Raw genomic sequence first — 24,101 nt, forward strand, 5'->3', positions numbered from 1 at the left:
CGGGTTTAACGTCTTTTTCAACAATTTTTCGTCATATGAACGACGGTGTCTACTTGTAGCAGTGAGCACAATGCCCAACTTTATAGTGCTGCCTCACAGGAATATCACGCCGTAGACACATGACATGATACCCCACCCAGTCACATTATACTGACACCGGGCTGACCAGTCCTAGCACTACCCTCTTAATGCTGAGCGTCAAGCGACGAAGCTACTAGTATCTTTTTTTACGTCTTTGGTATGACGCGGCCGGGGATCGAACCCACGACCTCCCGCACTCGAAGCGGACGCTCTACCACTAGGCTACCGAGGCATATCATCGATATGTTGATAATAGTATGTTTCTTGTTGTTGTTTTTAGCTCACCTGTCACGTAGTGATAAGGTGACTTTTGGTGATTGTCCTTCGCCGATCGCCCGTCGTACGTCCGTCGTCCGTCCATCCGTCCGTCCATCCGTCCGTCCACAATTTCTTGTTTACAGTATTGAGACCACATTTTGCTGTCAATTTAAATCAAACTTGAACACAACTTGTATTTGCATAATATCGCGGTTCCATTCGGAACAAAACTTGCCAGATCCCATCATGGGTTTCAGAGTTATTGCCCCTTAATGGACAAAAGTTGTGCCTTGTCAACACGATGAGACTACATTTTGCGACAGATTTTAATCAAACTTGTACACAACCTGTATTGGTGTTATATCTCGTTTCCTTTCCGAAAAGTGGCCACATCCCATCATGGGTTCAGAGTTATGGTCCCTTAAATGGCCAATATTATGGCTTTTTCAGCCATATAGAGACTTTATTTATGGTTTGATTTGATACAAAGTATCTTTAACAACAATAGATCTTGGATTCTATGATGAATCCTTCAGATCCAATTATAGGTGCCGGAGTTATGGTCCCTGATAGACTCCTGAAAGAGCCAAAATTTGTTGTTTTTTGTCCTTGTAAACACGATAGATGTGAAATTTTTCATTCGATTTTAATCACACACAAATTAAGTCACCATAAGACTTCGGCTCCTTTCCAAAACCAGCTAGATTAGATTTCATCATGGGTTCTAGAGTTACTGCCTCTGAAAGCGGCAAAATTTTCTGTTTTACCCCTTTATGCTTTGATTTCACACAAACTTTCACAGAATGTTTATCTTGATTATCTCTAGGCCAAGTTAGAAACTGGGTCATATAGGGTCAAAAACTAGGTCACCAGGTCAAATCAAAGGAAAAGCTTGTAAACACCCTAGAGGCCACGTTTATGACCCTATCTTCTTGAAACTTGGTCAGAATGTTTATCTGGATGATTACTGGGCCAGGTTCGAAACTAGGTCATGTGGGGTAAAAACTATGCCACCACTCAAATCAAAGAAAAAGCTTTATAACACTATAGAGGCCACATGTATGACCCTGTCTTCATAAAACATGGTCAGAATGTTTATCTTAATCATTTAAAGGCCTAGTTTAACAGTTGAGCGATATAGGGTCACTATGGCCCTCTTGTTTATTTAACAGGTGAAATATTTTCTATTATGCTTGAATCAGAATGTAAATATTTACAACAATTTGCCGCCTGTATATCCAACACGGGTTTTTTAATTGCAATGATCACCTTCCTGTGTTTATTCTTAACAAAAGAGATTTAATATTTAGCATTTGCGTAAGAGCGATCCCAATGTATGGGGGAGTGGGAGTGGGAGTGGCAATGGGGGACCAGCCGGCTTAACCTATCCATATTTTCTCTGAAATGTTTATCATATCATAAAACATGTCACGAAAATCCTTATCAGTACCGCAATTACTCAATTTATGTTTTATCTACCGTTATTTCTGACAAAAATAAACAACTTCTGGGGTCAAAGCATAGCTTCCCCCACTCTCAAAATCTCACCCCCTCCACCCCATGCTCCTACGCCTATGATTAATCATGGAGGAATTATATATTTCAGAATGAATGTTAACGTCAAGTTCGTACAGTCGTGTGCATTACTGTTATGTTTGGTGACATTCACGGTGCAGCAAACAGAAGATGAAAGAGTAACTGAATATTTGACAGCTGCGGATGGATACAACGACAGAGCCGAGGCGTTAAGCTACCAATACTCGTTAGCTTCATGGGCTTACTATACGAATATAACGAATTACAATAGAAACAAAATGGTACATTTATAAAAACTGAGGCAATTCGTCTAAGATAAAAAGTATTAAAGAGAGTTGTTGGCACTCCAAAGATATTGTTAATAAAGGTTATAATGTAGAATGTTTGTAAAATGCAGGATGTCATATAATTTGTGATTTGATTTTATATGTTCCTTTGGCATATAAACATAACATATAATCTGGGAGAGTTCATAGGTGTACCTAAAATTTTCAATTGATGCATAGAAATACATATATTTATCTTTCAATATACGTTTCAAAGAAAGTTTAGGTTTACCGAAGAGACTCAAAATACCTTTTCACTAATTAGGAATGAGTGGTAAAGTTTCTCACTTCCCATTTTACACTTTTAGTTTGCTTTATTTTTTAAATCAAATGTTGTCCAAATCGGTGTTTGTATTCGTATCTTTTAATTTCCCCCATAAAGGAAAATATTGACTTTAGAAGCTGTTCGGACAAGTAAACGTCATAACTAATAAAAACGGACGTCATTCAACTGAATATTCGTATTTCAACAAGTCACATGACAAACGAAACTTTATATTGTGCACAACACTTATGTCTAATCACGCATTATATTTAAAACTCTAATAAGACGACATGCAAAATGGTAACATATCATTACTATGCTAAACATGTGTAAGTATTTATTTCTATAAACAATTTCCAGACCGAGATGAGCCTGGTGTATTCGGACTTCACGAAGAACGAATCAGTAAAAGCAGCTGAGTTTAACGTATCTGCACTCACAGATGAAAGTTTAAAGAGACAGATTAACAAGATCCTGGATGTTGGAATCTCAGGCTATGAGGACAAAGAAGTCCTTAAACGGGTATTAATTATACATTTTGAGAGGTGTCTAACTGAAACTGGAAGATCGGTCCTGAGTTTATGACAATGATACAAGATAATATTTTATTACATGCTATTTCATGTTTAACACATGAGGTAATTGGTCTGTTAAAACGATGATTATATGACAAAAGTTACGCATCTAAAATTTATTATTAGGCCATTGATCAAAGCTGAGAATGTTTGCAAAACAGGCCTCTGCGTGATGATAGTTGAAATATTCAGTCAGTCTTATTTTTTTGTATATATCTTAAAACGTTCTCGTGATGTTTTTGTTTAAACAGATAACTAATCTTGAAGCAGAAATGACTGGTATTTACAGCGCAGCAGAATGGTGCAAAACAAATGCTGACTGCAAACCCCTTGAACCAGGTTTTTATACTATAAAAAATTTATATCTCAAAGGAATGCAAACCCTTGTGTATAAAAATCCTCAGTCCGACTTGCTTCGCATCAAAATGAGAAAAAAATGTATTTACTGTAATATTTAAGATCCGCTTTCGAAACATAATATTTTCGAAGTGCATGTTATCGCATTTGATAAGAATAAAAAAATAATACTTAATGGTCTAAATGAGATGTAGATATGAATATACTTACTTGCGCAGGAGATTAATCTCTAAGTCCCCTATAAAGAGATATTCCTTCTCCCTTAGCAATATGCATGTAATGAAATGTTTATTCTTTCTTACTCGAGAAGAGCATTTAAATAATATATCTAAGATCAAGTAAACTTATTTAGATCTGACCAACATCATGACAAACAGTCGAGATTATGATGAACTTCTTGCTGCTTGGAAAGGATGGAGGGATGTCAGTGGCGCTAAAATGAAAGATATGTATGCAGAATTCGTCGGCCTCATGAACAAAGCAATCAAAGCCGGGGGTAATAATTTAGAAGAACAACTATTCAGAACTACAGTTACATTTAACCATATGATCAATAGTTATACTGGAATCATTTCTTCCAGTCTTACAGAATTAGTACAAACACAAAATTGTCACTAACATATAATTCTATTATGAAAAAGCACATTTTACATTTTAGCACGACCACCGCGTCTTTTAACACGCCAATCGCGTCGACATACTATCTTGTGCAATACAGACGGGGAGAAAAATTGCTAAATATGACTTTTTCATATAAAAGATGATTCAGAATTCGTTGCTACGCTTAATTCACACGCCTTGAACCGACGATAACGCGCAGAATACTCGAATTATTCCGCGGAACGGGTTACCATCCGTTTTTTAACTACCAAAATACAATTACGCATTGACTTGTACATGCGCAAAGAGATAGTGCCTTTCTATTACATAAAAAATGTATAAGCATCGAAATAAGATATAGCAGGACCCACTTTGATATATATAAACACTCCGAATCGGTTATACGTCGCGTGTAAAACTTCACCGTGAAATCATTCCGCAGGCATATAACTCCTGATATTGTTTCGATCTCATAATAGTGTTCTGCTGTATTTTATACACTTACATTGTATTGAATGGCTTGTCGGTCAATAGCCAAAACTTTTGCCCGAGGTCCACATGAAATTTATAAAGATTTGTTTGTTGTTTGTTCTTTTTTTGTTTTTGTTCTTTTTTCATTTTTGGACATTTTAGTTTTTTAACCTAGTAAGCAAGCGTTGAATATAGACCGGTCAAATGGCACAATAGCGATTTGTATAAAGAGTCTTGTAATAAAATTGTTAAGATTATCGATAAAATTCGACCAGTTGAAACCTGTTAAATATTCGACAGGTGAAAACCTGTTAAACTAAAAACGACAAAATTGCATTTCAGCTATTAGTTGATCATAAAAAAATAGGTTCTATTCGTGTAATATGTAAAAATTTCTTGATAGAATACACCTCGATGTTGAGGAATATGATAATAATTGATAACAAACATAAGCTTGAATTGTTCTTTCAGGAAGGTATGAAGACATGGGAGCGTATTACAGATCTTGGTATGAACAAAACGATTTTGAGGAAGACGTGAAACGTTTATTTGACGAGTTAAGACCGTTGTATGATCAACTGCATGCATATGTTAGGAGAAAATTAAAAGATAAATATGGAGCAAGCAAATTTCCAGAATCTGGGCATATTCCCGCTCATATATTTGGTATGTAAAACTGCTCAAAACAAAAGGAATTTAGTATCTGTTTTAATATGTTATATTGGTTTTACTGTTTCTGTGTACTTGATATCTTCCACTGTTGGAACTATAGACGTCTAGAAGTTGTAGAAAAAGGAAAAGACAACGCTTAAAAAAGTTAAAGATTTCTATTTATTCATACATTTCATGCTATTTCACCTTAGGGTATTTTTTGCGTAAATATGTTTAATTCATTTTCTGTTTGTCAGGTAACATGTGGGCACAACAATGGGCCAACATATATGATATTTTGGAACCGTACCCTGGTCAGGGACGAATGTCGCTTACAGCAGAAATGGAAAACCAGGTATTTTGTGCGTAACAGTTTTCTTTAAGAAGCAAATGATATTTTACCTAATCAAATCAAAATGCTATTTTTGACATGAGAGTAAAAATCTTTTATCATTTTGTTTGGGGAGAGGGGGGGTGGAGCTTTATGAACAAATGTTTAAGGTAACTGACGTTGCATCGCTTGTCCTGAGGCTGCTGGTTCGTCATCAGCCTAAATAAAAGAAGTGTTCCGTGTTTGGAAGCTGTTTAATTGGCTTGTGGAATGCTGTTAATTATACATTGGATCCCTCTGTACACGAAATGATGACGGGAGTGACACTTAGTGTTCAACTTAAACTCGACATCTGTCCTGCACATTGTGTATGTGTGACTTCAGTCTCGCTGACACAAACACATTCTATTTTACTGATAGCATAAAGCGTCTGTTCAGGAGAGGTAATGAAACGTGATACAGCACTTACTCCACCTAGTACTGGCTTAAGCAGAACAAATAATAAAATTATCCCAAAGAACCGGTTTGTTTCCAAGTACAGTGAGACATTCTACGGCCATCACACGGCTTTAATAACTGCTGTTGTGTTAGTTGACACAATCTAGAATAAGATCCTTTGTTACACAAAACATATTGCCTGTCAATACAACATCCTCTTCGAAGTAAAGGAGCAACATAATTAAAATATATATCAATCATAATTACAGAAAAAAATGTGTAAAGGTAGTAGTTTAAAAATGGCAGAAAACTTATAAAACTGAAACTGAATAATTTTATTAAATGCCTATTTTTATACAATGACATATCAATGGCGTTGTACATAATAATATTAATACTATTTATAACAATATTAATAACGATAATAATAATAACAATAATAACACCTTATTTTAACAAACAGTCATTACCGCACCCCTCCCCTTGAGGTCATTTTTACCCTGTTGCGAATACCAGTGCTTAAAGCATTACATGGTACGCTGCATATAGAGGTTCAAACCCCCCGGTTAATGGTGCCATCATATACTATTTAAAAAAGAAATACTACACACTACCCTACCCATAGAGCCTGTACCAACAAATGCGTTTAATTAAACGAACCTTAGAAATATAAATGTTGAAATGTAAAACCTTTAACACAAATTCAAAAACTATCACCTGCTGTTATCGCATAATAATTAGTTATCAAAACAATTAAAACAATGCCACGACATCTCTGAAATACAGTGTCTTAAGATTTTTATGAATGTGTCAAGTGATTTACTTTTGCGTAGTTTATTCCAAAGTTTTGGACCAATAGTACAGAAACTTTTATCATTGTATGTTTTGCACTTGTTGTATGGAACAACATAACGACATTCAGAATTTTCTGACGATCTCAAACCTTGTCTACTTGGAATATACTCTACAAGCAATTCTGTTAAATACATAGGTGCTCTGCCAGTGTGACAGCTATACATTAAAGAAAGTATCTTGAACTCAATTCTTGCTTTCACCAGCTACCAATTAGTGAAAGCTTTCAAATGTTAATATCTGTATTTAAAAGAAATTAAATGTATTACTTTCGGAGACAACATTTATATGGTTCTTATGGAACTTGTGAAAGTTAACATGCATAGAACTGCACTGCATACCATCTTAAGTAAAGCAGTCATTACGCATTTTTACCTCTATATACAATAAATTTATAACTTATGCCTGGGTTCGCATTCTGGAAATCTACAATTGTTAATAGCTTTTTTAGTATCTATCAGTAGCAATAATCTTACTTTAAATACGATCTCGTTTCTAAATTAATGAGGAAAATATAAAAAAACACACGTTTTGTACTCTATCATATTAAAGGGAAGAAACTGCATCCAATAAAGAACTTTAACTTGGATGCATGTGACCTTTTCCTTTCAGAAATGGGTCTTGGTATTGCACAATGCAGATTGTCTTGTAATTGTGATTTTCTACGCCAAGTATTTAAAAATACATACATGCATTTAAATGTTACAGACCAGACAAAGATTTGGCAAAAATCTTTGACATTGTGCTAGAGGTCAGGGTCTTACATGCAAAGTATCACCTTGTAATTATGACTTTTTATGCCAAGTTACTTGAATACCCATCGATACAAAGTAAAGTTGTAGGCAAGAGAAATCATTGCCTGTTATATTTGAACTCAAAATGTGACCTTGACCTTTAAGCTAAGGGTATTGGTCTTGCGCGCGGCGCGTCGTCTCATTATGGGAACAACTGTACCCAGTAATTTCAAAATCTCTTGATGGATGCTAGAGTTATGGGCCAGGCACGAAGTGTGACGGACGGACAGATGAACGGACGGAGCTTACTTCTATGTCCCCCTTTTTATTCGAAATTAAAACAGACTTGGTTTGATTGAGATCGTTCGTGAGGGGTAATGAAATATGAGTTACAGAATTATTAAGGTTACATTTCTTTCAATACATTCAGTACAGGAAACAAAGTTATTTACTTGTGTCTACTTTGCATAGAATTATAATGTGACACACATGTACCGTTTGGCGGAAGAGTTCTTTACATCGATTGGTATGGGTCCTATGCCAGAGTCATTTTGGAGGCTTTCCATGTTGGAAAAACCAGACGACGGTCGTGATGTGGTCTGTCATGCTTCTGCGTGGGATTTCAATAGCGGTACTGACTTTCGGTAGGTGTTTCCAGGATTCAGTAGGTATCCCTTGTATGATGATGCAGCAAAAATATATAACAGGCAGTCATAGGGAAAAATGATCTTGGTGCAATTAAATAGATAATTTGACTTTAAAATGGCGTGGCGTGACCTAAAATAAACATTATCTCACAGAAGTGTATAGTAGATACATGTATTAATTAAAACATATGCTAGTTGTATGCTGACAGATTATTACCGCGTTCGGACTGTACATCCGTATTATTCTAGTACCAGCTCTAATTGGTGGTTAAAATAAAAAAGCCATGAAAATATAATCTAGTTTGCATTCACACTAGGCAGTGGAATGTAGATTTAGGTATATACATGCAAGATTCATGAATATTTATAAGCATTGTTGCATTATGGGAAGTAAACATGGATGTAGAAACATGATTGTTTTAGGGAATTATTTGTAATAAACAAGAAAAGATAACAAATAAGGAGGTGTGCAGATATACGAAGCAGATGTAGAATTCACAGCCATTGCATCCATTGTTAATAAACACTAAAAGAAAACCATGCGGTATTCATTCCCCCGCCAAAATGTCAGATTTGGTGCGAAAGCCATAAATAGATTTTAAACCGTAATATTCCACATGTGTGTTCACACTAGTGAAATAAATGTAGAATAATTTTAATGTAACATTAAAACTACCACTTTACCTTCAAAAATACACATTCTAATACACATTGTGTGTGGACGCAAACTGGATTAAAAAATAAATCCGTTTTAAAACATATTTAAACTGTAGTCAGAAAAGGCTGTTTCTGAAATCCAACTGACAATTCTGAAGACATGTTAGTACAGTTTCATTTTTAGCATATATGTTAATACGAACACACAAATTTTTATATATTTTTATTTAAGAATCAAACAATGTACCACGGTAACTGAGGACCAACTGATCACAGTACATCACGAAATGGGACATATACAGTATTACCTTGAATATATCAATCAACCTATTCTGTTTCGAGGCGGAGCAAATCCAGGTCGTACTGTATAAACACAAATATAACGAGTTGATCGTTCACTCATTTAAGTCCATTTTACTGCTAATAAAACAATTTTTTGAATTGCATTTGTTGACATATATCAAGTCTGAATAAAAATGAATGTCATATGAACTTCAAAGGTAATGTATTTTTCTTGTTCTTGGGAAACACAGGCGATGCATTCTCTTGATCCACACACAATTTATTGTGTTACGAAAAACTAATCCATTTCTGCGATGAAAAAGAATTAAAAAATCGATTATTGGACATTATTCATGTATTGCAAGATTTTATTGAAACAACAGTAATAATTTTATAGTGTATTTTAAGTTTAATTGTACAATCTCGATGATTTGTATAGTTCATTCAAGCAAAATTTTCCAAAGGCAAACAAAACAAACATGACATCCTAGTACTCTGTGTTGCAGGTTTTCATGAAGGTGTAGCGGATATTGTCAGTCTGTCTTTTCAGACTCCGGAACATCTACAGAAGATAGGGCTTTTAGAGAACCTCCCGAACGGGACAGGTAATTGTCATTGAAATAAAGAATAACGTGCACTACTTACAGCTTTTGATTTGAAGACATTTATTGCTTACTGCAACTTGTTTGCTTTTGAAAAACTAATTCGATTATATAGCGCAATGAGGACACGGCTACGCGCCTGCGCAGGTAAACGCGTCTTATATTTAAAGAACTAAAACGGCTACTGTGAAGGGGTTATGTAGCTATTTCAAATGATCTATCAACCTTACAACGGGAGGGCCTAGATGGCCCTAGGTCGCTCACCTGAGAAACACACCATAACAGTGTCAACATGTTTGACCTAGTGATTTCATGGAAACAAATATTCTGGCCAATTTTCATTAAGATTGGACCAAAAATGTGGTCCTTGAGTTTAAACAAGTATTTACTTTTATGATTAGATCTAGGAGTAATGTTGACCCAGATGATAGTTAATTCGGATTAGAACCAGTTCATACAAGGCAAACTTTTACCATTTCTACTTGCAAGTAATTAAATTACACACTTACCTTATGACGAAGGTTTTCCTTTGACATTGATTGTTGTTGACCCAAGCCATATTCAAATAAGCTTTCCTTTCATAAAGGCAACGAGTCTGCAATGTCATGTCAATCATTGAAACATGGTTCATACGTACTACTTACAAGGTTTTTCTTTGATTGATCTAGTACCTTTTTTTGACCCAATAAATATTCACAACTGAACTAAGCTTAAAATGACTGGCAATTAATTATAATTATTTAAAAGGTCATACAAAAAACAGCCTTATCGATCACAAATGTATTTCTGTATTTGATAGTGAACAGTTTGTAGATGCCCAATTTAAACCAGTCGATTTATCAGTATGATTATCTGCTCAAATTTAGTGAAATATAAAAATACGGCCTATAATAAAAGGTTTGCTTTATTAGCACTGATGTGGATTAGTTTTATACCCAGTTGTTAACATTTCCGAATCTTGGAATTAATCAAGTAGACAATTTTTGAAAAATTGCTATGAAACAAGAAAAATAACCCATATCACAAACACAGGTTTTCTTGATTTGAAGGAGTAGATGACCTAGTCCATTGATCCTCTAGTTAATACCTTTTCGAAATTGACCTAGTTTATAAGTAATCTCCCCAAATAAAATTTTGAAGATCAATAAAAATAGACTTTAACCATACACAATTCTTGTTTCACTATGAAAATGTAGATAATTTTAGTAATACCATATTCAACTTGCCTAAATTTTACAAGCAATTACCATGTGTGATCCAAACTGGATAAAAAATAAAATCGCGCTCTTATTGCAATTAAACGTTTTCGTAGTTTGTGCCTAGTGAACTCATTTTAAAATCCCAGTTGACATTAGTCGAACTTGCATTAGAATTTTATAAGGCTAAACCAATTTTACAATAATTTTGCATGAAAATCATGTAAAAATACCTCTATCGCATAACAGTTAATTTAGAATTTGGCTAGTACTAGTTTTTGACCAGATGATTCATTTTCGAATTGACCGAGATCAATCAAGGTATATAATTACTAAAATTCATGAACATTGAAATATCATTAAGTCCATTTACGCTAATAACAATTTTTTTGAATGGCTTAGTTTTATTCTCAGAACAATTGAATGTACTAAGATTTTAATCAGTAATTATTTGTTCCAAATTTCATGGAAACACATTGAAATTTCGATCCCAACATTTAATAGGTTTCGTAAATTGACATATTTCTGTTTTGATCCCCAGAATGACATCATATTCGAACAGACCTAGAATTTTATTGAAAGCATAATGAATCTAATATGTATTTTAAGATTAATGTAAATCGAGTCTATTCGTACAAAGGATTTTCCTATTGACCAGAACCTATTTTTCATCCCAGTTGATCCTTTCCGATTTCGGCAGAGTTGATATTGTTAGACCTTTTGACAAATTGCTGAAATCATGAAAATTATAGGCCTTTAAAACCACAAGGTTTTCGTTTATTTGACCTGTGAACATAGCTTTGAACTCCCAGTACTTTTCGAATGACATTATTGTTATCAAGGTTGAACTTTTAGACAAAATTTGAATCAAGGAAGAAACGCCTACGCATACACAAGGTTTATCCTGTCTTAATTAGGACCTAATAGGTACCAGTGAAGGTATGTACGCTTTAATTTATATTAACAAGACTATGCCATAGTTCTGAAACCGAATACAAATGCAGTCATATTTCTACAAGGTTTTCATGAATACAATTTTGCCAATTTTATTAGGATGCCAGTTTTTACCAAGTTGATCCATTTGAAACAAGATTTGCTTGATATACTTACCTTTTTATCCACAGTACCATTCTTAACAAAATTGCATAAGGCATCATTTGACAAAATAAGCCTCTATGCATACAAGGTTTTATTTTATTTGACTATTGACCTAGTTTTGACCCAATGATTCATTTCCGAAATGACCAGATTTACAAGGTAATATTCTGACATAATTTATGAAATCATTGAAAATACAGCCTCTATCGCATACACAAGTTTTTTTGATTTGACATAGTGACCTAGCTTTTGTCCCAGATGACCTATTCGCAAGTGACCTAATTTTTTCAGCTAATTATATCAAAATTTTGAGATCAATTGAAAACTGCAGCTCTATTGAAACAATAGTTTTATCATACTGATTTGACTAGACCTAGTTTTCACCCAGTTAATCCATTCCGACTTTTCCAGCTATAGTTAATATTTTGAAATTCATGAGATAATTGACAAATTATAGCCTATCGATCACTAAGGTTAATTGTACTTTTTCCTGTGCCTAGTTTTTGACTCCAGGTGACCCATTTTCGAAATTGGCCTAGATTTTATCAAGGTAATCATTCTGACTAAAATTTATGAAGATCAAGTGAAAAATACAGCCTCTATCGCATACACAAGGTTTTTCCTTGATTTGACCTAGTGACCTAGTTTTTGACCCCAGATGACCCATCTTCGAACTTGCCTAGATTTCATCAAGGTTATCATTCTGACCAAATTTCATGAATATCAGTTGAAAAATACAGCCTCTATCGCATACACAAGCTAAATGTTGACAGACGACGGACGACAGACGACAGACTACGGACGCCGGACATCGAACGATCACAATAACTTCCCTCAGGTGAGCTAAGAAAATGGACCCACAAGAGCACGATGCACTTTATTAAAATGAGGTCACACTCTTCTTCTTGCTCATTCGTTATCTCAGCCGATGACGCTTGAATTTCCCTTACTAGCGTAGAATTTGTGTAAGGCTTTTCTTTCAAAATTGTTATTATTTCTTGACGTATTAAACGCATGATGTTTATGCTTAGTACTAAAATACTAAATTGATTTTCTTGTTATTATAATTAACTAAACTTTTTTCTGTTACTGTCATTAAATGTTGCTTTATACAGGTTTAACTTTATTTTTGATATTTGAATGTTTATGCCATTTTGCACGTTCTTTACGTAGAGGGAGACATCAATTTTTTATTTCAAATGGCACTGGACAAAGTAGCTTTTCTGCCATTCGGTTACTTGATTGACCAATGGAGATGGAGTGTGTATAGAGGGGAGACAACTAAAGAAAATTACAACGAAGCATGGTGGGATCTGAGGTTTGGCATAAATGATTAAAGCCATAAAATTATTTCGTTCGTGGCATATTTCACCTAAACATATTTTTATATGGTATATGTTTTATTTACTGTTCATTTACTTCCACTGTATTTAATTTAGATTTAGTTGTGTTCTATGTAAAACGGAAAATTAAGGCGACTCTAGTGGAATAGCATAAATTGCTATACGCATCAACAATCGATGCAATCTGCCGATCTAACAATCGTATAGATCTATATTTTACACAATTGCATCGAATGTTCTATCTCATATCATCTTACACAAGAATAACAATTTTGTTGCGCACCACAATAATCAATGCCTCAGATTTGATAACATTCAAAGTTCTTTTGGAAAGTAGGGTTGTAATTCCTTAATCCGGTATTCTGAATGATTCTAACCCATAGTAATGAAACTAGGAAAAATGTTGATATTTACGCGGAGATAGTAATATGTGTCAAAAAGACATACTTAAATATATGGATGTCTATATTACAGTATTTTTAAAAAGTGAACTTAAAATGATTTACATATGCTCGACAGAGCTTCGCATTTATTATTTTATTCAACTCGTTTAATAAATTCAGTATGAAAAGGCATTCTATTAATTTATATACTCGCACCAGTATATCGATGTGTCACAGATCTGACTGATAGGCGTCTGATTCAGAAGACCACTTCTTGTCAAATGTTGACAGATGTTGCCCAACTAACTAGATTTCAGCTTCATATCGATATGATTTTTTTAAAGACATACTACATATAGTTATTATATGTAGATATGCGATATGTGCTCTGATCAAGAGTGGTCTTTTACACAGATTTGACAGTATATATATTAATATATATTTTGCAGGTGTCGTTACCAAGGCATATCACCACCTGTTGCAAGGTCAGAAAATGACTTTGATCCTGGAGCAAAATATCACATACCAGGGAATACACCCTATATCAGGCAAGTCGATTCTCTTAACATAACATTTTAATATCATGTCTTGAAAATATTAATCCATATTACTTAAATTCCTGATTTTAACTCGATATTTTCTTTCCTAGCTAAGACACCGATGTAGGTTTGCACCGATGTAGGTTTGAACCTCACTCGAGGTGTTGAATTCTTCATGTGAGGAATCATCCATTTAGCTTACGCAAGGTCGATAGTTCTACCCAGCTACCCGCTCGTGACAAAATACTGCAAGGAGGGGCATCTGGGGTCTTCCTCCACTATCAAAGCATGACCTATAATTGTGTCGGTGCGACGTTAAATCCAACAAAAAATCTTTCTCATGAGTGATATTATTTTCTGTTCCACACAGGTATTTCGTAAGTTTCGTTGCTCAGTTTCAGTGGCATAAGGCATTGTGTGAGCTGATAGGACAAGAGGAACCACTACATAGATGTGACATATACCAGAATAGAACGGCTGGACAAAGGCTACAGTAAAAAAAAATCTAATTATTTGTCACTGTCTGGAATGTTTTACTAATTCACATCACATACGGACAGAACTGTTGTTTAATTTATAGTTTTCAAGAAAAAGTAAAAGATAATTTTATTACATTATTATAATATCTTAAGGGACAAACGTCCTTGGCTAGTAATAGTGTGATAATATTGAATAACAATGAATATACTGCTATGAATATACTCTCCAGAGCGACCATCTCTTAAGCAAAAACCTCTCTATAAAAACATCATAAAAATTTCCCTAAGCTGAAATATATACTGTCAAATATACCTCTCCAAAACAACAACCTTTGCATAACGGTCAATATTTGTATCTCCCAAAGGGTGTCGCTCTACAGAGGTTGCACGCTAGTGCTATGAATAAAAGGCGATAACCGAAGTGTTTTCAGACACATCTCATGTTTGGTTTTCAGTTTTTTACATTTGATTGGTACGCTTTCTTCTTTATTTGTATCTGAAGGAACAGTTGGAAGTCTGCATGACAGGCAGTTCTTGCAAGCCTCTGGTACTGTTTTTTGTGTTTTACACATCATGCATTTTGCTATTGCGTATAAAGGGACTCACCTGGAGGGTTTTATTACTATCCTGTGACTTCGGAACATTGAGAATGGGGAGGGGATGCGCATCAAAGTCATGTTTAATTCCCCAGTTGTGTTTACTGACACTGATTGCCGCTGATCGTTCCAAAGTGTTCAATTTATCATTACTAACCTTTTAAAACATTGACTGTATGATTCAATTTCTGACCTCTCTTCTTGAAACTGTGAGGTATTTTCTGGCATATTTAACCTTGTTTTAGCCTCCTTTTCCGCGACAGGGTTGCCAGACTCTATCTGTTAACATCTTTCTACGACTAATTCTTGGTTTTCTGACCATTGCAAGTGCATTTGTAAGCAGTGGATGGTACACACCTTTGTTATATTCTACTCTAACCAGGATTCGGATCCGCGATTTCTGAGTTAAGAGTCAGACGCTTTAAATCTGAGACACTGTACTTCCGAGTGTCGTTATAGTATTGTACACATTATACTTCAGAGAGATGTTACAAATGGGTGCCTCGTTGCCATGGGGGAAAGCTATGGAGAAAATAACAAGAGGCACAAGTGGTTTTACAGACAAACTCAGTGCCCAACCCCTCCTTGATTACTTCAAACCTTTGCAGGTAATTATTTAGTTCATCTTCAAGATTAATTTACGTCTACCAAAGACCCATTACAAAATAACTGCGTTCTTTCGAGATTATATTTGATTTTGCATTGAAAAATTGGGAATTGCAAGTACCTACTTACCAATATACCTACTTACCAATTGACATTGGCATATATAAGGCTAGGCCAAAAAAAATGTATTCAATATATAAAAAAAGTATTGAATTAAGTAGCAGTATGTATTTAGTAATGTTTAGACCACAACAATTGCCTACCTGTCATCTTGTAGTAAGCTGTATTATACCTGAATGATCAGAACAATTTTCAGCCATACAAGGTAATTGCAAGCTCATGTTTTCTATTAAACGTGGTGCTAAATCGTTTTTATATCACCTAACTGTTAACCATGTTAGTACTACAGACATTTTTGTATATTAAAGGATTGGTTAGAAGTCGAAAATAACAAGGCAGGAGAAACCATAGGATGGTCCCGGGAGAATTGCCCAAGTGGTTCGTTCATTGACACGTCCTCGTCTGCTTCAGTGATGACGTCATCAGTTGTTTGCGCATTGAGCTTTAATATATTGCGTTTTCTGTTCTTTAACTAACACGCATGTAAGAAAACTGACAGAAAGTTTTGTCCTTTTTGTGAAATGATATTCAGAAATCAACATCATTTTCATCTATAGGAAGAAGCGTGTGCAGCATCTTGAAATCAGTCTGGAACAAATCATTTTGCTGTTCATGTAACGATAAATTACTTTGTTTTAACTTAAAAACTATTACATTTAATAATATTGTTGTTTGTATATGCATGTACATATTTATATAATCATTTTATTACAACAACAAATGGTTATCCGCTTTTCGCGATAATGAAAAAATCTGCAAGTTTGTTCATACCTGTTTCTTCTGTACTTTTTTCGTTCTATTTTTGTTCTTTATAATCTGAAAGCCACGTTATACTATACAACAATTCAACCTAATGATAACACTTGTCTGACATTATATATAAAAGCCTTCTATTTGCATAAAAACAAGAACATTGTAAAATTGAAAACATATACATTGCCAGTCATGTGACCGATCAGCAGTTATTTATAATGTCTGGTGATGTGTAAGTTTTTGTTCATATTTACCTTGACCATTATGTCATGTTAGTTATTCAATAAATAATAATTATAGTATTTATGAGTCATAATTTCGTATTTCATTTAAGAATTGGCTGCTTTCCAATGTTTATATAACTCATGTCACCTTTTAGTGATGTTTCCCTTAACAGTAATTCGAGCTCGATCAAACAAACCTTGTAATTTTCAACTTTTTACATGGCATTTCTTGTTTGTCTGTTTGTCTGTCCTGTGAGTTTGTCCCTTTAACTAAAACTATTATTACTTCTATACAAGGACCACAACAGTTATATCCCTTTGAGTGCCAATTTTATTTTATTTTAACTCTAAAGCACACATTTTTCACCACCCATTTTTTAAATTTGTTTGAAATATAGTGTATATCATATATTCAACAATGAAAAGTGTTTTGCTTTTGAAAGCAATGGGTACAGTTTAGCGAAGTACCATATATTCTCTAATTAACGTCCTCCCCCTAAAAAACACCCTTCTCCACTGTTTTCCAAGAAGTTAATTTAGGTCACAAGTAAATACCAGAAGTATGGTAGCGCTATAATTGTTGTATTCCATTCATTATAAGTTACACGTTTAGTTTATATTTACTAAAAGGGCTTTAAAGGCACTATTCGCCAGACTTTTGTTCAAAGTGATCTTTCTTTGTATATAAGTGTACGTTGGCAGCTCTTATAGCAAGTGTTTTTGCCACTGTATCCATGAATCACACAACATCAAGCTGTATGAAATCAAACGAATGAACTAGCACGCAGAAAAGTGCCATTCAAATATTCCAAACTAAATGTAACCACAAGTCACCCCGTCCGAACATTCAAAGGAAGCATGGATAATTTTATTTAAGTTGAGCACAACCGCACTCATGCACCAAGCATCACCACATTCCGACAATTCTACATACAAAATTCCATTTAGAATTAACAGTTCTTTTAAGTCTTATTTACTCTATTCTTAAACATTTTAAAGGGGTATTTACATCCTTGAAAACTTATTTAAAGGTGTATCATTGTTGAAACAGATATTTTGTATCCTTCATTTAAATATCGAGGTGTGGCTAAAGGTTACATTTGAGCAAAACATACACCATATATCACTTACATTAATTTAACACTGTCGCTGCCCGAAAAAGAAAAACAGTCATGCATTTTACATACAGATGAAACACATTGGTAAAACGTTTTAACGGGTAATTTATATAATATCCTATACCACATCATTCCCTGTATTTAAGAAATTAATAAAGCAGTAAATTAGTAGTGAAATGTTTTATAACGTATAAATAACATCCCCACGGATTGACAGTTCTTGCCTATTTGTATTTTTCTACCAATTTAGCTTATTTGAATTGAACTACTTAACTTATTTAATTGGAGAATGGCAGTAAATGAGTAAATTTAATGAAAACGTATCCACTTTCTTTACCTTAATAGGGATGATCCAGAAGCCATGATTCTTTTGTAATGAATAGAAAATTTGTAAAAAGATACTCTATTAAAATCTAAGATCTGATGTATATATATGTATCCCCACGACTTACGTTTTCGACGGACATACGTTTTCGACGATGTCGATATTTCCAGTTAATTTGCATATCCCGCGCATGTCAAGTGGTGATCACGTGGTATTTTGGTAGAATAAACAAAGTTCTACACGTGTCCACATTTTATAACTTAATCAAATAAAAATGGAAAGTAAAATGATAAATTAATATCAACATACCGTTTTATACATCTTTTATTTAATCCCAAAACTGGTACTTGAGTGACACTCTCATTTATTCACTTAGAAGCATGAAAATAGTTTAGATGTTCGTCTGCAGACACGGCCATCTTTGTTGTTATTGGTCGTGTCATGCTTTTAAAAAACCTATACCATACAGTAAAAATATCACGATCTGATTTAGATGACTCCCTTGCAGAATAAACTAAGAACGTTAAAGCCATTCTTTAAGATGTACTTACATTGCAAATGTTAATTGTTAACAATTCAGGCAGAAATTGATAAAAAAAATCCCATCTACATTGTTAAATGGGTGTTACTTAATAAATGTTATGGTTGGGTGCAAAGATCTGTATGAGTAACACGGAGCAGAGCCGATTTATGCAAGGTGCCCAAAGTTTAACAATCAATAATATTTAATAAATGCAAATTTGAATAGGACTTACCAATAACTCACTGAAAATATATTAAATACCGTTGAATACGGTTAAAACGTTGATAAAATGCATAACAATAACTGTTTCTCGTGATAGGTGATGCTTTGTACTACATTCAATGTACGGTATAGATTTTTAGTGTGATTGGCGGGAACCGTCGAATACGTAAGTCGCAAAGTGCGCGCAGGTGCTTTCAACCAACTTCCGTTTTTATCCGAATTGAACTTGCAAAATCAGATTTCCGGATAAAAACCACATACAAAGTGAAGGTCTTGTATTGTTTTGTCGCTTGACAAGTAGGCAATTTAATTAGTCTCCTTTCCTATTTTTGGCAATCGTATGATTCCTTGCGTCGTCGAAAACCGATGTCACGGGGATACAATATGTACCTCATTCATATATACAGTTACGTCTGTACATAAACTGCGGATAAATGACATGTAAAAAAGAATATCCTGTACAAATTTTAATAGGCTATGTTTATGCATCAAGTAATTATCATAGAAGAAAAGTCACATTAATTCTGGATCACACCCCGTACTTGAACGGAGAGTGATAGTACCATTTAAGTTAAACGAAACTTGATCTACTTACACGCTTATTAAAATCTGGTTACGTTACAGATAAAATCTTAGACAGGTACAAATATTAGAATAGCGCAAAACAGGTTGAAATGGTCCATATCACACAGTTATATTTTATAGTATTCATCACAGGGAATAGGTTTCATTTTCATCAACGTTATATTTAGCGTTTAGATTTAGTATTTGGGTTACTGTTTTATTTCGTATCGTAGCAATGAAAATACCTTAAGTTAATTTGCTGTAAACAAAAGTGTACAATGATGTTATTGTATTACGCATTTTAAATGTATGTTTTTCGCCAAATAATTTTGTTCAGTTATAATTCAGCGTAATTCCATACATAAGTAAAATAAACAAAATCATACTGTAATGATAAGAATTTTCACATGTACATATTATCCAACAATGGCGTATTGACCACTTTTTGATTAAGTTATATTATAATCAACATCTCTATTCACTGTGAAATAGTTAAAATACAGAAGCTTTAGTTGAAGGCAAGTTATTCTTTAAAATTCCCTTTCTTCACTTGGATTTCTACCTCGTATTAAAAGTGCATGCTTGGATGTTTTTTTATCGATACAAATGAGCATAAAATACGGTTGAAATATATTTTAATCAATTCTTCCTTTTTGATAATTTTATATCAAAATATCGATTTCTATCATAAAACGCCTGATAGACTTCAATATACTGTGTTTCGCATGTTAAGCCATATCTCAAATGACGTAGACACATTGATTTAAAAATACAATTTATATTTTTGCTAAGAAGAGATTTTTTACCAACTAACGACCGACAGCGATTATTATCCTTCATATGCTGTAACGTTACCCGGGAAAACTGTAATAGCAGTATCCTAAACCTGTAACATGATATCCTCCATAACCGAGTCTCGTGTAATAGTTCGTCTCGCGTGAAACTGGCTTTTAATCGATACCTAAGGAATGCTTCAGCAAAGGAACCTCAGACTTCATATTCAGGTATTCTGTAGCAGCAGCATACTAAATTCTGTAACATGATATCCTCCATAACCGAGTCTCGTGTAACAGTTTCTCCCCCGTGAAATTGGATTTTAATCGATATCTAAGGAATGCTTCAGCAAAGGAAGCTCAGACTTGAAATTCAGGTTGGTTTTGACTGAAGAAATGGCCTGTATATTTGTTTTGATGCTTTAATTGCATTTGATGTACGATAATATGTAAATAACAAGTTTTAAATACTTTAATAATTGCAAGCCCGTTTCACTTAACATTTTCAGTAGATGTTTGTGTTGAATTACTAGTGAAAAGTCGAATAACTTGAAATTGGAGTCTAGAAATAAGTGTATCATATGCCATAATACCTTATCACGGTTGAGACAGTAATAAAAGTCGTAAACCGGCCTATTGAGAGAATGCAACCTACCTAAAGATAACCTTAATGATAAATTAACAATAAAATCATCATTACAAATAATCCTGTACAGTGTTCTATGGACTATTTTACATATCATAAAAACCCGCCTCATTTTATTGCGCAATAGTTTTCATATTGGAAGCTGTTTTGAATGGAAAGGGAGCTTTTAATTAGATGAGGTAAGATCTTTCTAAAATGGCATAGCTTTAAGTTTCTCAGTATCGTTTACAAATTAATTTGACTATTCCTCGTTTAAGATTTTTATCAGATATTTAATAATTTGCATTTAAAGTTCCGCTGATTTTTTTCCTATCTTAAGTTTAATATTAACAATGTATAATCTTTCTATAAAAAACATTTAATTAAGCTTGATCTAAATACTTTTATACAGAAAATAGATATATCGAATGCATGTGCGCCCTTTAGAGTTGATTTCAAAGTTATACATTTGAAAAACATTGACCAGCACAACGGAACAGAAAGACCTGATTCGTAACACAGCTAAGATTGCCAAAATTGTTATTATTGAAAATGTATAAAATCAAATCTATAATAGAATCCTTTGTAAGCACAGAACGCAACAAAGCTATATAAAAGCAGGCAAGGTATGTTTGAGTTTGTGACTGAGAAGTACAGTTCTGTGCAAAATAACTTATACCCCCGGCACTGGCTGAAGTGGAATTCTTTTATCCGACTCAGTCATCCCAGATGACCAGAGATATTGTAGCACTGAGTTATGCATTTTCACCGTTAAAAGTGATGTTTGGGCGGACCTCCCTGGCCAAGTGGTTAAGGTCGTTGACTTTGAGTCACTTGCCCTTCAACGATGTGGGTTCGAGCCTCACTCAGGGCGTTGAATAAGGATACTATTAGAGCTAGGAAACTTTACTAAGTAGTTTTTTTTTTTTCAAATACCTATAAACGATCACACAAGAAAATCTTAAAGCAAGCTTTTCAATATTATAATTAAAGACATCGCGTTTTTTAAATGAATGATATCTGTTTACTTACTGTTGTAACATGTTGTTTAAACTAGAACATCTAACTTTGCTCATTTACATGCATAGATGTGCTGAAATAAATATTTATGAAGTATGGTATCTAGCATTTGCGTTTACAACACCCAGATGAAATTCAAAAGGTTTTTAAAATGGGAATTCGTTTGTAGTCATATTATTTGGTAATATCAGGCATTTTTTTATGAAATAGATCAACATTTTTCTGAACTGAATACGCAAGTTCAACAATTGTGTCAAGCTGATGCCCTCGTATATCTAAGGAGTAACATGAATTGTGCAATATTTATAGAGCCAACCTAAAAACAAACTATAAGTATTGCTGTACATTGCACTCCACTATAATGGAATGTATATTGACATCCCCGTGGATGATTTCTCAAAAATACCTCTTATGTTCTGAACGTGCAAACCGTTACATCGGACCATGTCTGTTTAAACTTTAACAGGCTGAATAGGCCTGAACAATGTAACGAACCTTTGAGGAATATTGTAAAGATGCAAATTGTGTGTTCAGTACTTTACACATCAAAGGAAACATGAGACCGACTGCATCATGCTTCAGTACTTAAAACGTTATTGGAACATTAGACCGGCCGCATCATGTTACATAACTTTACGAAACATTTGACCGTCTGCATCACGTTTCAATACTTAAACATTTGGCCGTCCGCATCATATTATAGTACTTAACACATTAGAGGAAACATTTGACCACAGTACGTTTCGCATTGAAATCAGTATTACTCCGATCGCATCATGTTACATTACTTCACACATTAAGCTGCATCAGGTTGTAGTACATTTCATATTAGAGGAAACATTTCGCCGACTGCATCATGTTACAGTTCTTTACTAATAAGAGGTAACATTTGAATATCTGCATCATGTTGCAGTACTTTATTCATTATAGGAAACATTACTGTGACCACGCCATGTTACAGTACTTTACACATTAAAGGAAGCATTAGACCAACTGTATCATGTTACAGGCCATCACACATAAATGGAAGCATTAAGTCAAATTCATCATGTTACAGCACTATACACATATAAGGAAGCATAAGACAAATTACATCGTGATTTACACATTAAAAAATCATTTAAATGTAGTCGGAAATAATAGTAGACAGATCTGATAATATACACCATTTATTCAATCACCTACTGAGCTATTTAATGATATTTGGACAAGTAATTATTTATGTGCATATTTAATTCAAATTATTTTACGTTATTTATTATATATTTATAATATTTAAGACAATTTTAAGGGACAAATCCGATACAGTTTTTAGCTCACCTGTCACATAGTATCAAGGTGAGCTTTTGTGATCACCCTTCGTCCGTCGTCCGTCGTCAGTGCGTCCGTCAACAACTTCTTGTCTGCACGATAGTGGTTTCATTTATGATTTTATTTTAACCAAACTATCACACAACTTGTATCACCATACGATCACGGTTCCTTTCTTGAACTGGCCAGATCCCAATATGGGTTCCAGAGTTATGGCCCCTGAAAGGGCCAAAATTAGCTATTTTGATCTTGTCTGCACAATAGCAGCTTTATTTATGATTTGATTTTTACCAAACTGACACACAACTTGTATCACCATAAGATCTTGGTTCTTTTCTTGAACTGGCCAGATTCCATTATGGGTTCCAGAGTGATGGCCCCTGAAAGGGCCAAAATTAGCTATTTTGACCTTATCTGCACACTAGCAGCTTCATTTATAATTTGAATTTAATCAAACTTGCACAAAACTTGTGTCACCATAAGATCTCGGTTCTTTTCTTGAACCTGCCAGATTCCATAATGGGCTCCAGAGTTATGGCCCCTGAAAGGGCCATAATTAGCTATTTTGACCTTGTCTGCACAAAAGCAGATTCATTTATCATTTGATTTTAACCAAACTT

The 24,101-nt window shown here is 34.2% G+C and overlaps 1 protein-coding gene across 1 annotated transcript in view; it reads left to right on the forward strand.

The window, feature by feature from the left end:
- Positions 1 to 24,101, forward strand: part of LOC123560734 (uncharacterized) — a 136,345-nt gene that overhangs the window by 89,449 nt on the left and 22,795 nt on the right. Inside the window, exons 31-44 of the mRNA XM_053516911.1 lie at positions 1,946 to 2,156; positions 2,827 to 2,988; positions 3,293 to 3,380; positions 3,751 to 3,894; positions 4,941 to 5,135; positions 5,378 to 5,475; positions 7,947 to 8,119; positions 9,012 to 9,136; positions 9,568 to 9,666; positions 13,131 to 13,275; positions 14,133 to 14,231; positions 14,593 to 14,715; positions 15,779 to 15,905; positions 16,332 to 16,496. Coding sequence (XP_053372886.1) covers positions 1,946 to 2,156; positions 2,827 to 2,988; positions 3,293 to 3,380; positions 3,751 to 3,894; positions 4,941 to 5,135; positions 5,378 to 5,475; positions 7,947 to 8,119; positions 9,012 to 9,136; positions 9,568 to 9,666; positions 13,131 to 13,275; positions 14,133 to 14,231; positions 14,593 to 14,715; positions 15,779 to 15,905; positions 16,332 to 16,496 — 1,954 coding nt within the window. The remainder of the gene's footprint in view (positions 1 to 1,945; positions 2,157 to 2,826; positions 2,989 to 3,292; positions 3,381 to 3,750; positions 3,895 to 4,940; positions 5,136 to 5,377; positions 5,476 to 7,946; positions 8,120 to 9,011; positions 9,137 to 9,567; positions 9,667 to 13,130; positions 13,276 to 14,132; positions 14,232 to 14,592; positions 14,716 to 15,778; positions 15,906 to 16,331; positions 16,497 to 24,101) is intronic.

This window comes from Mercenaria mercenaria, chromosome 10, assembly GCF_021730395.1.
Source record: "Mercenaria mercenaria strain notata chromosome 10, MADL_Memer_1, whole genome shotgun sequence".
Classification (NCBI taxonomy): domain Eukaryota; kingdom Metazoa; phylum Mollusca; class Bivalvia; order Venerida; family Veneridae; genus Mercenaria; species Mercenaria mercenaria.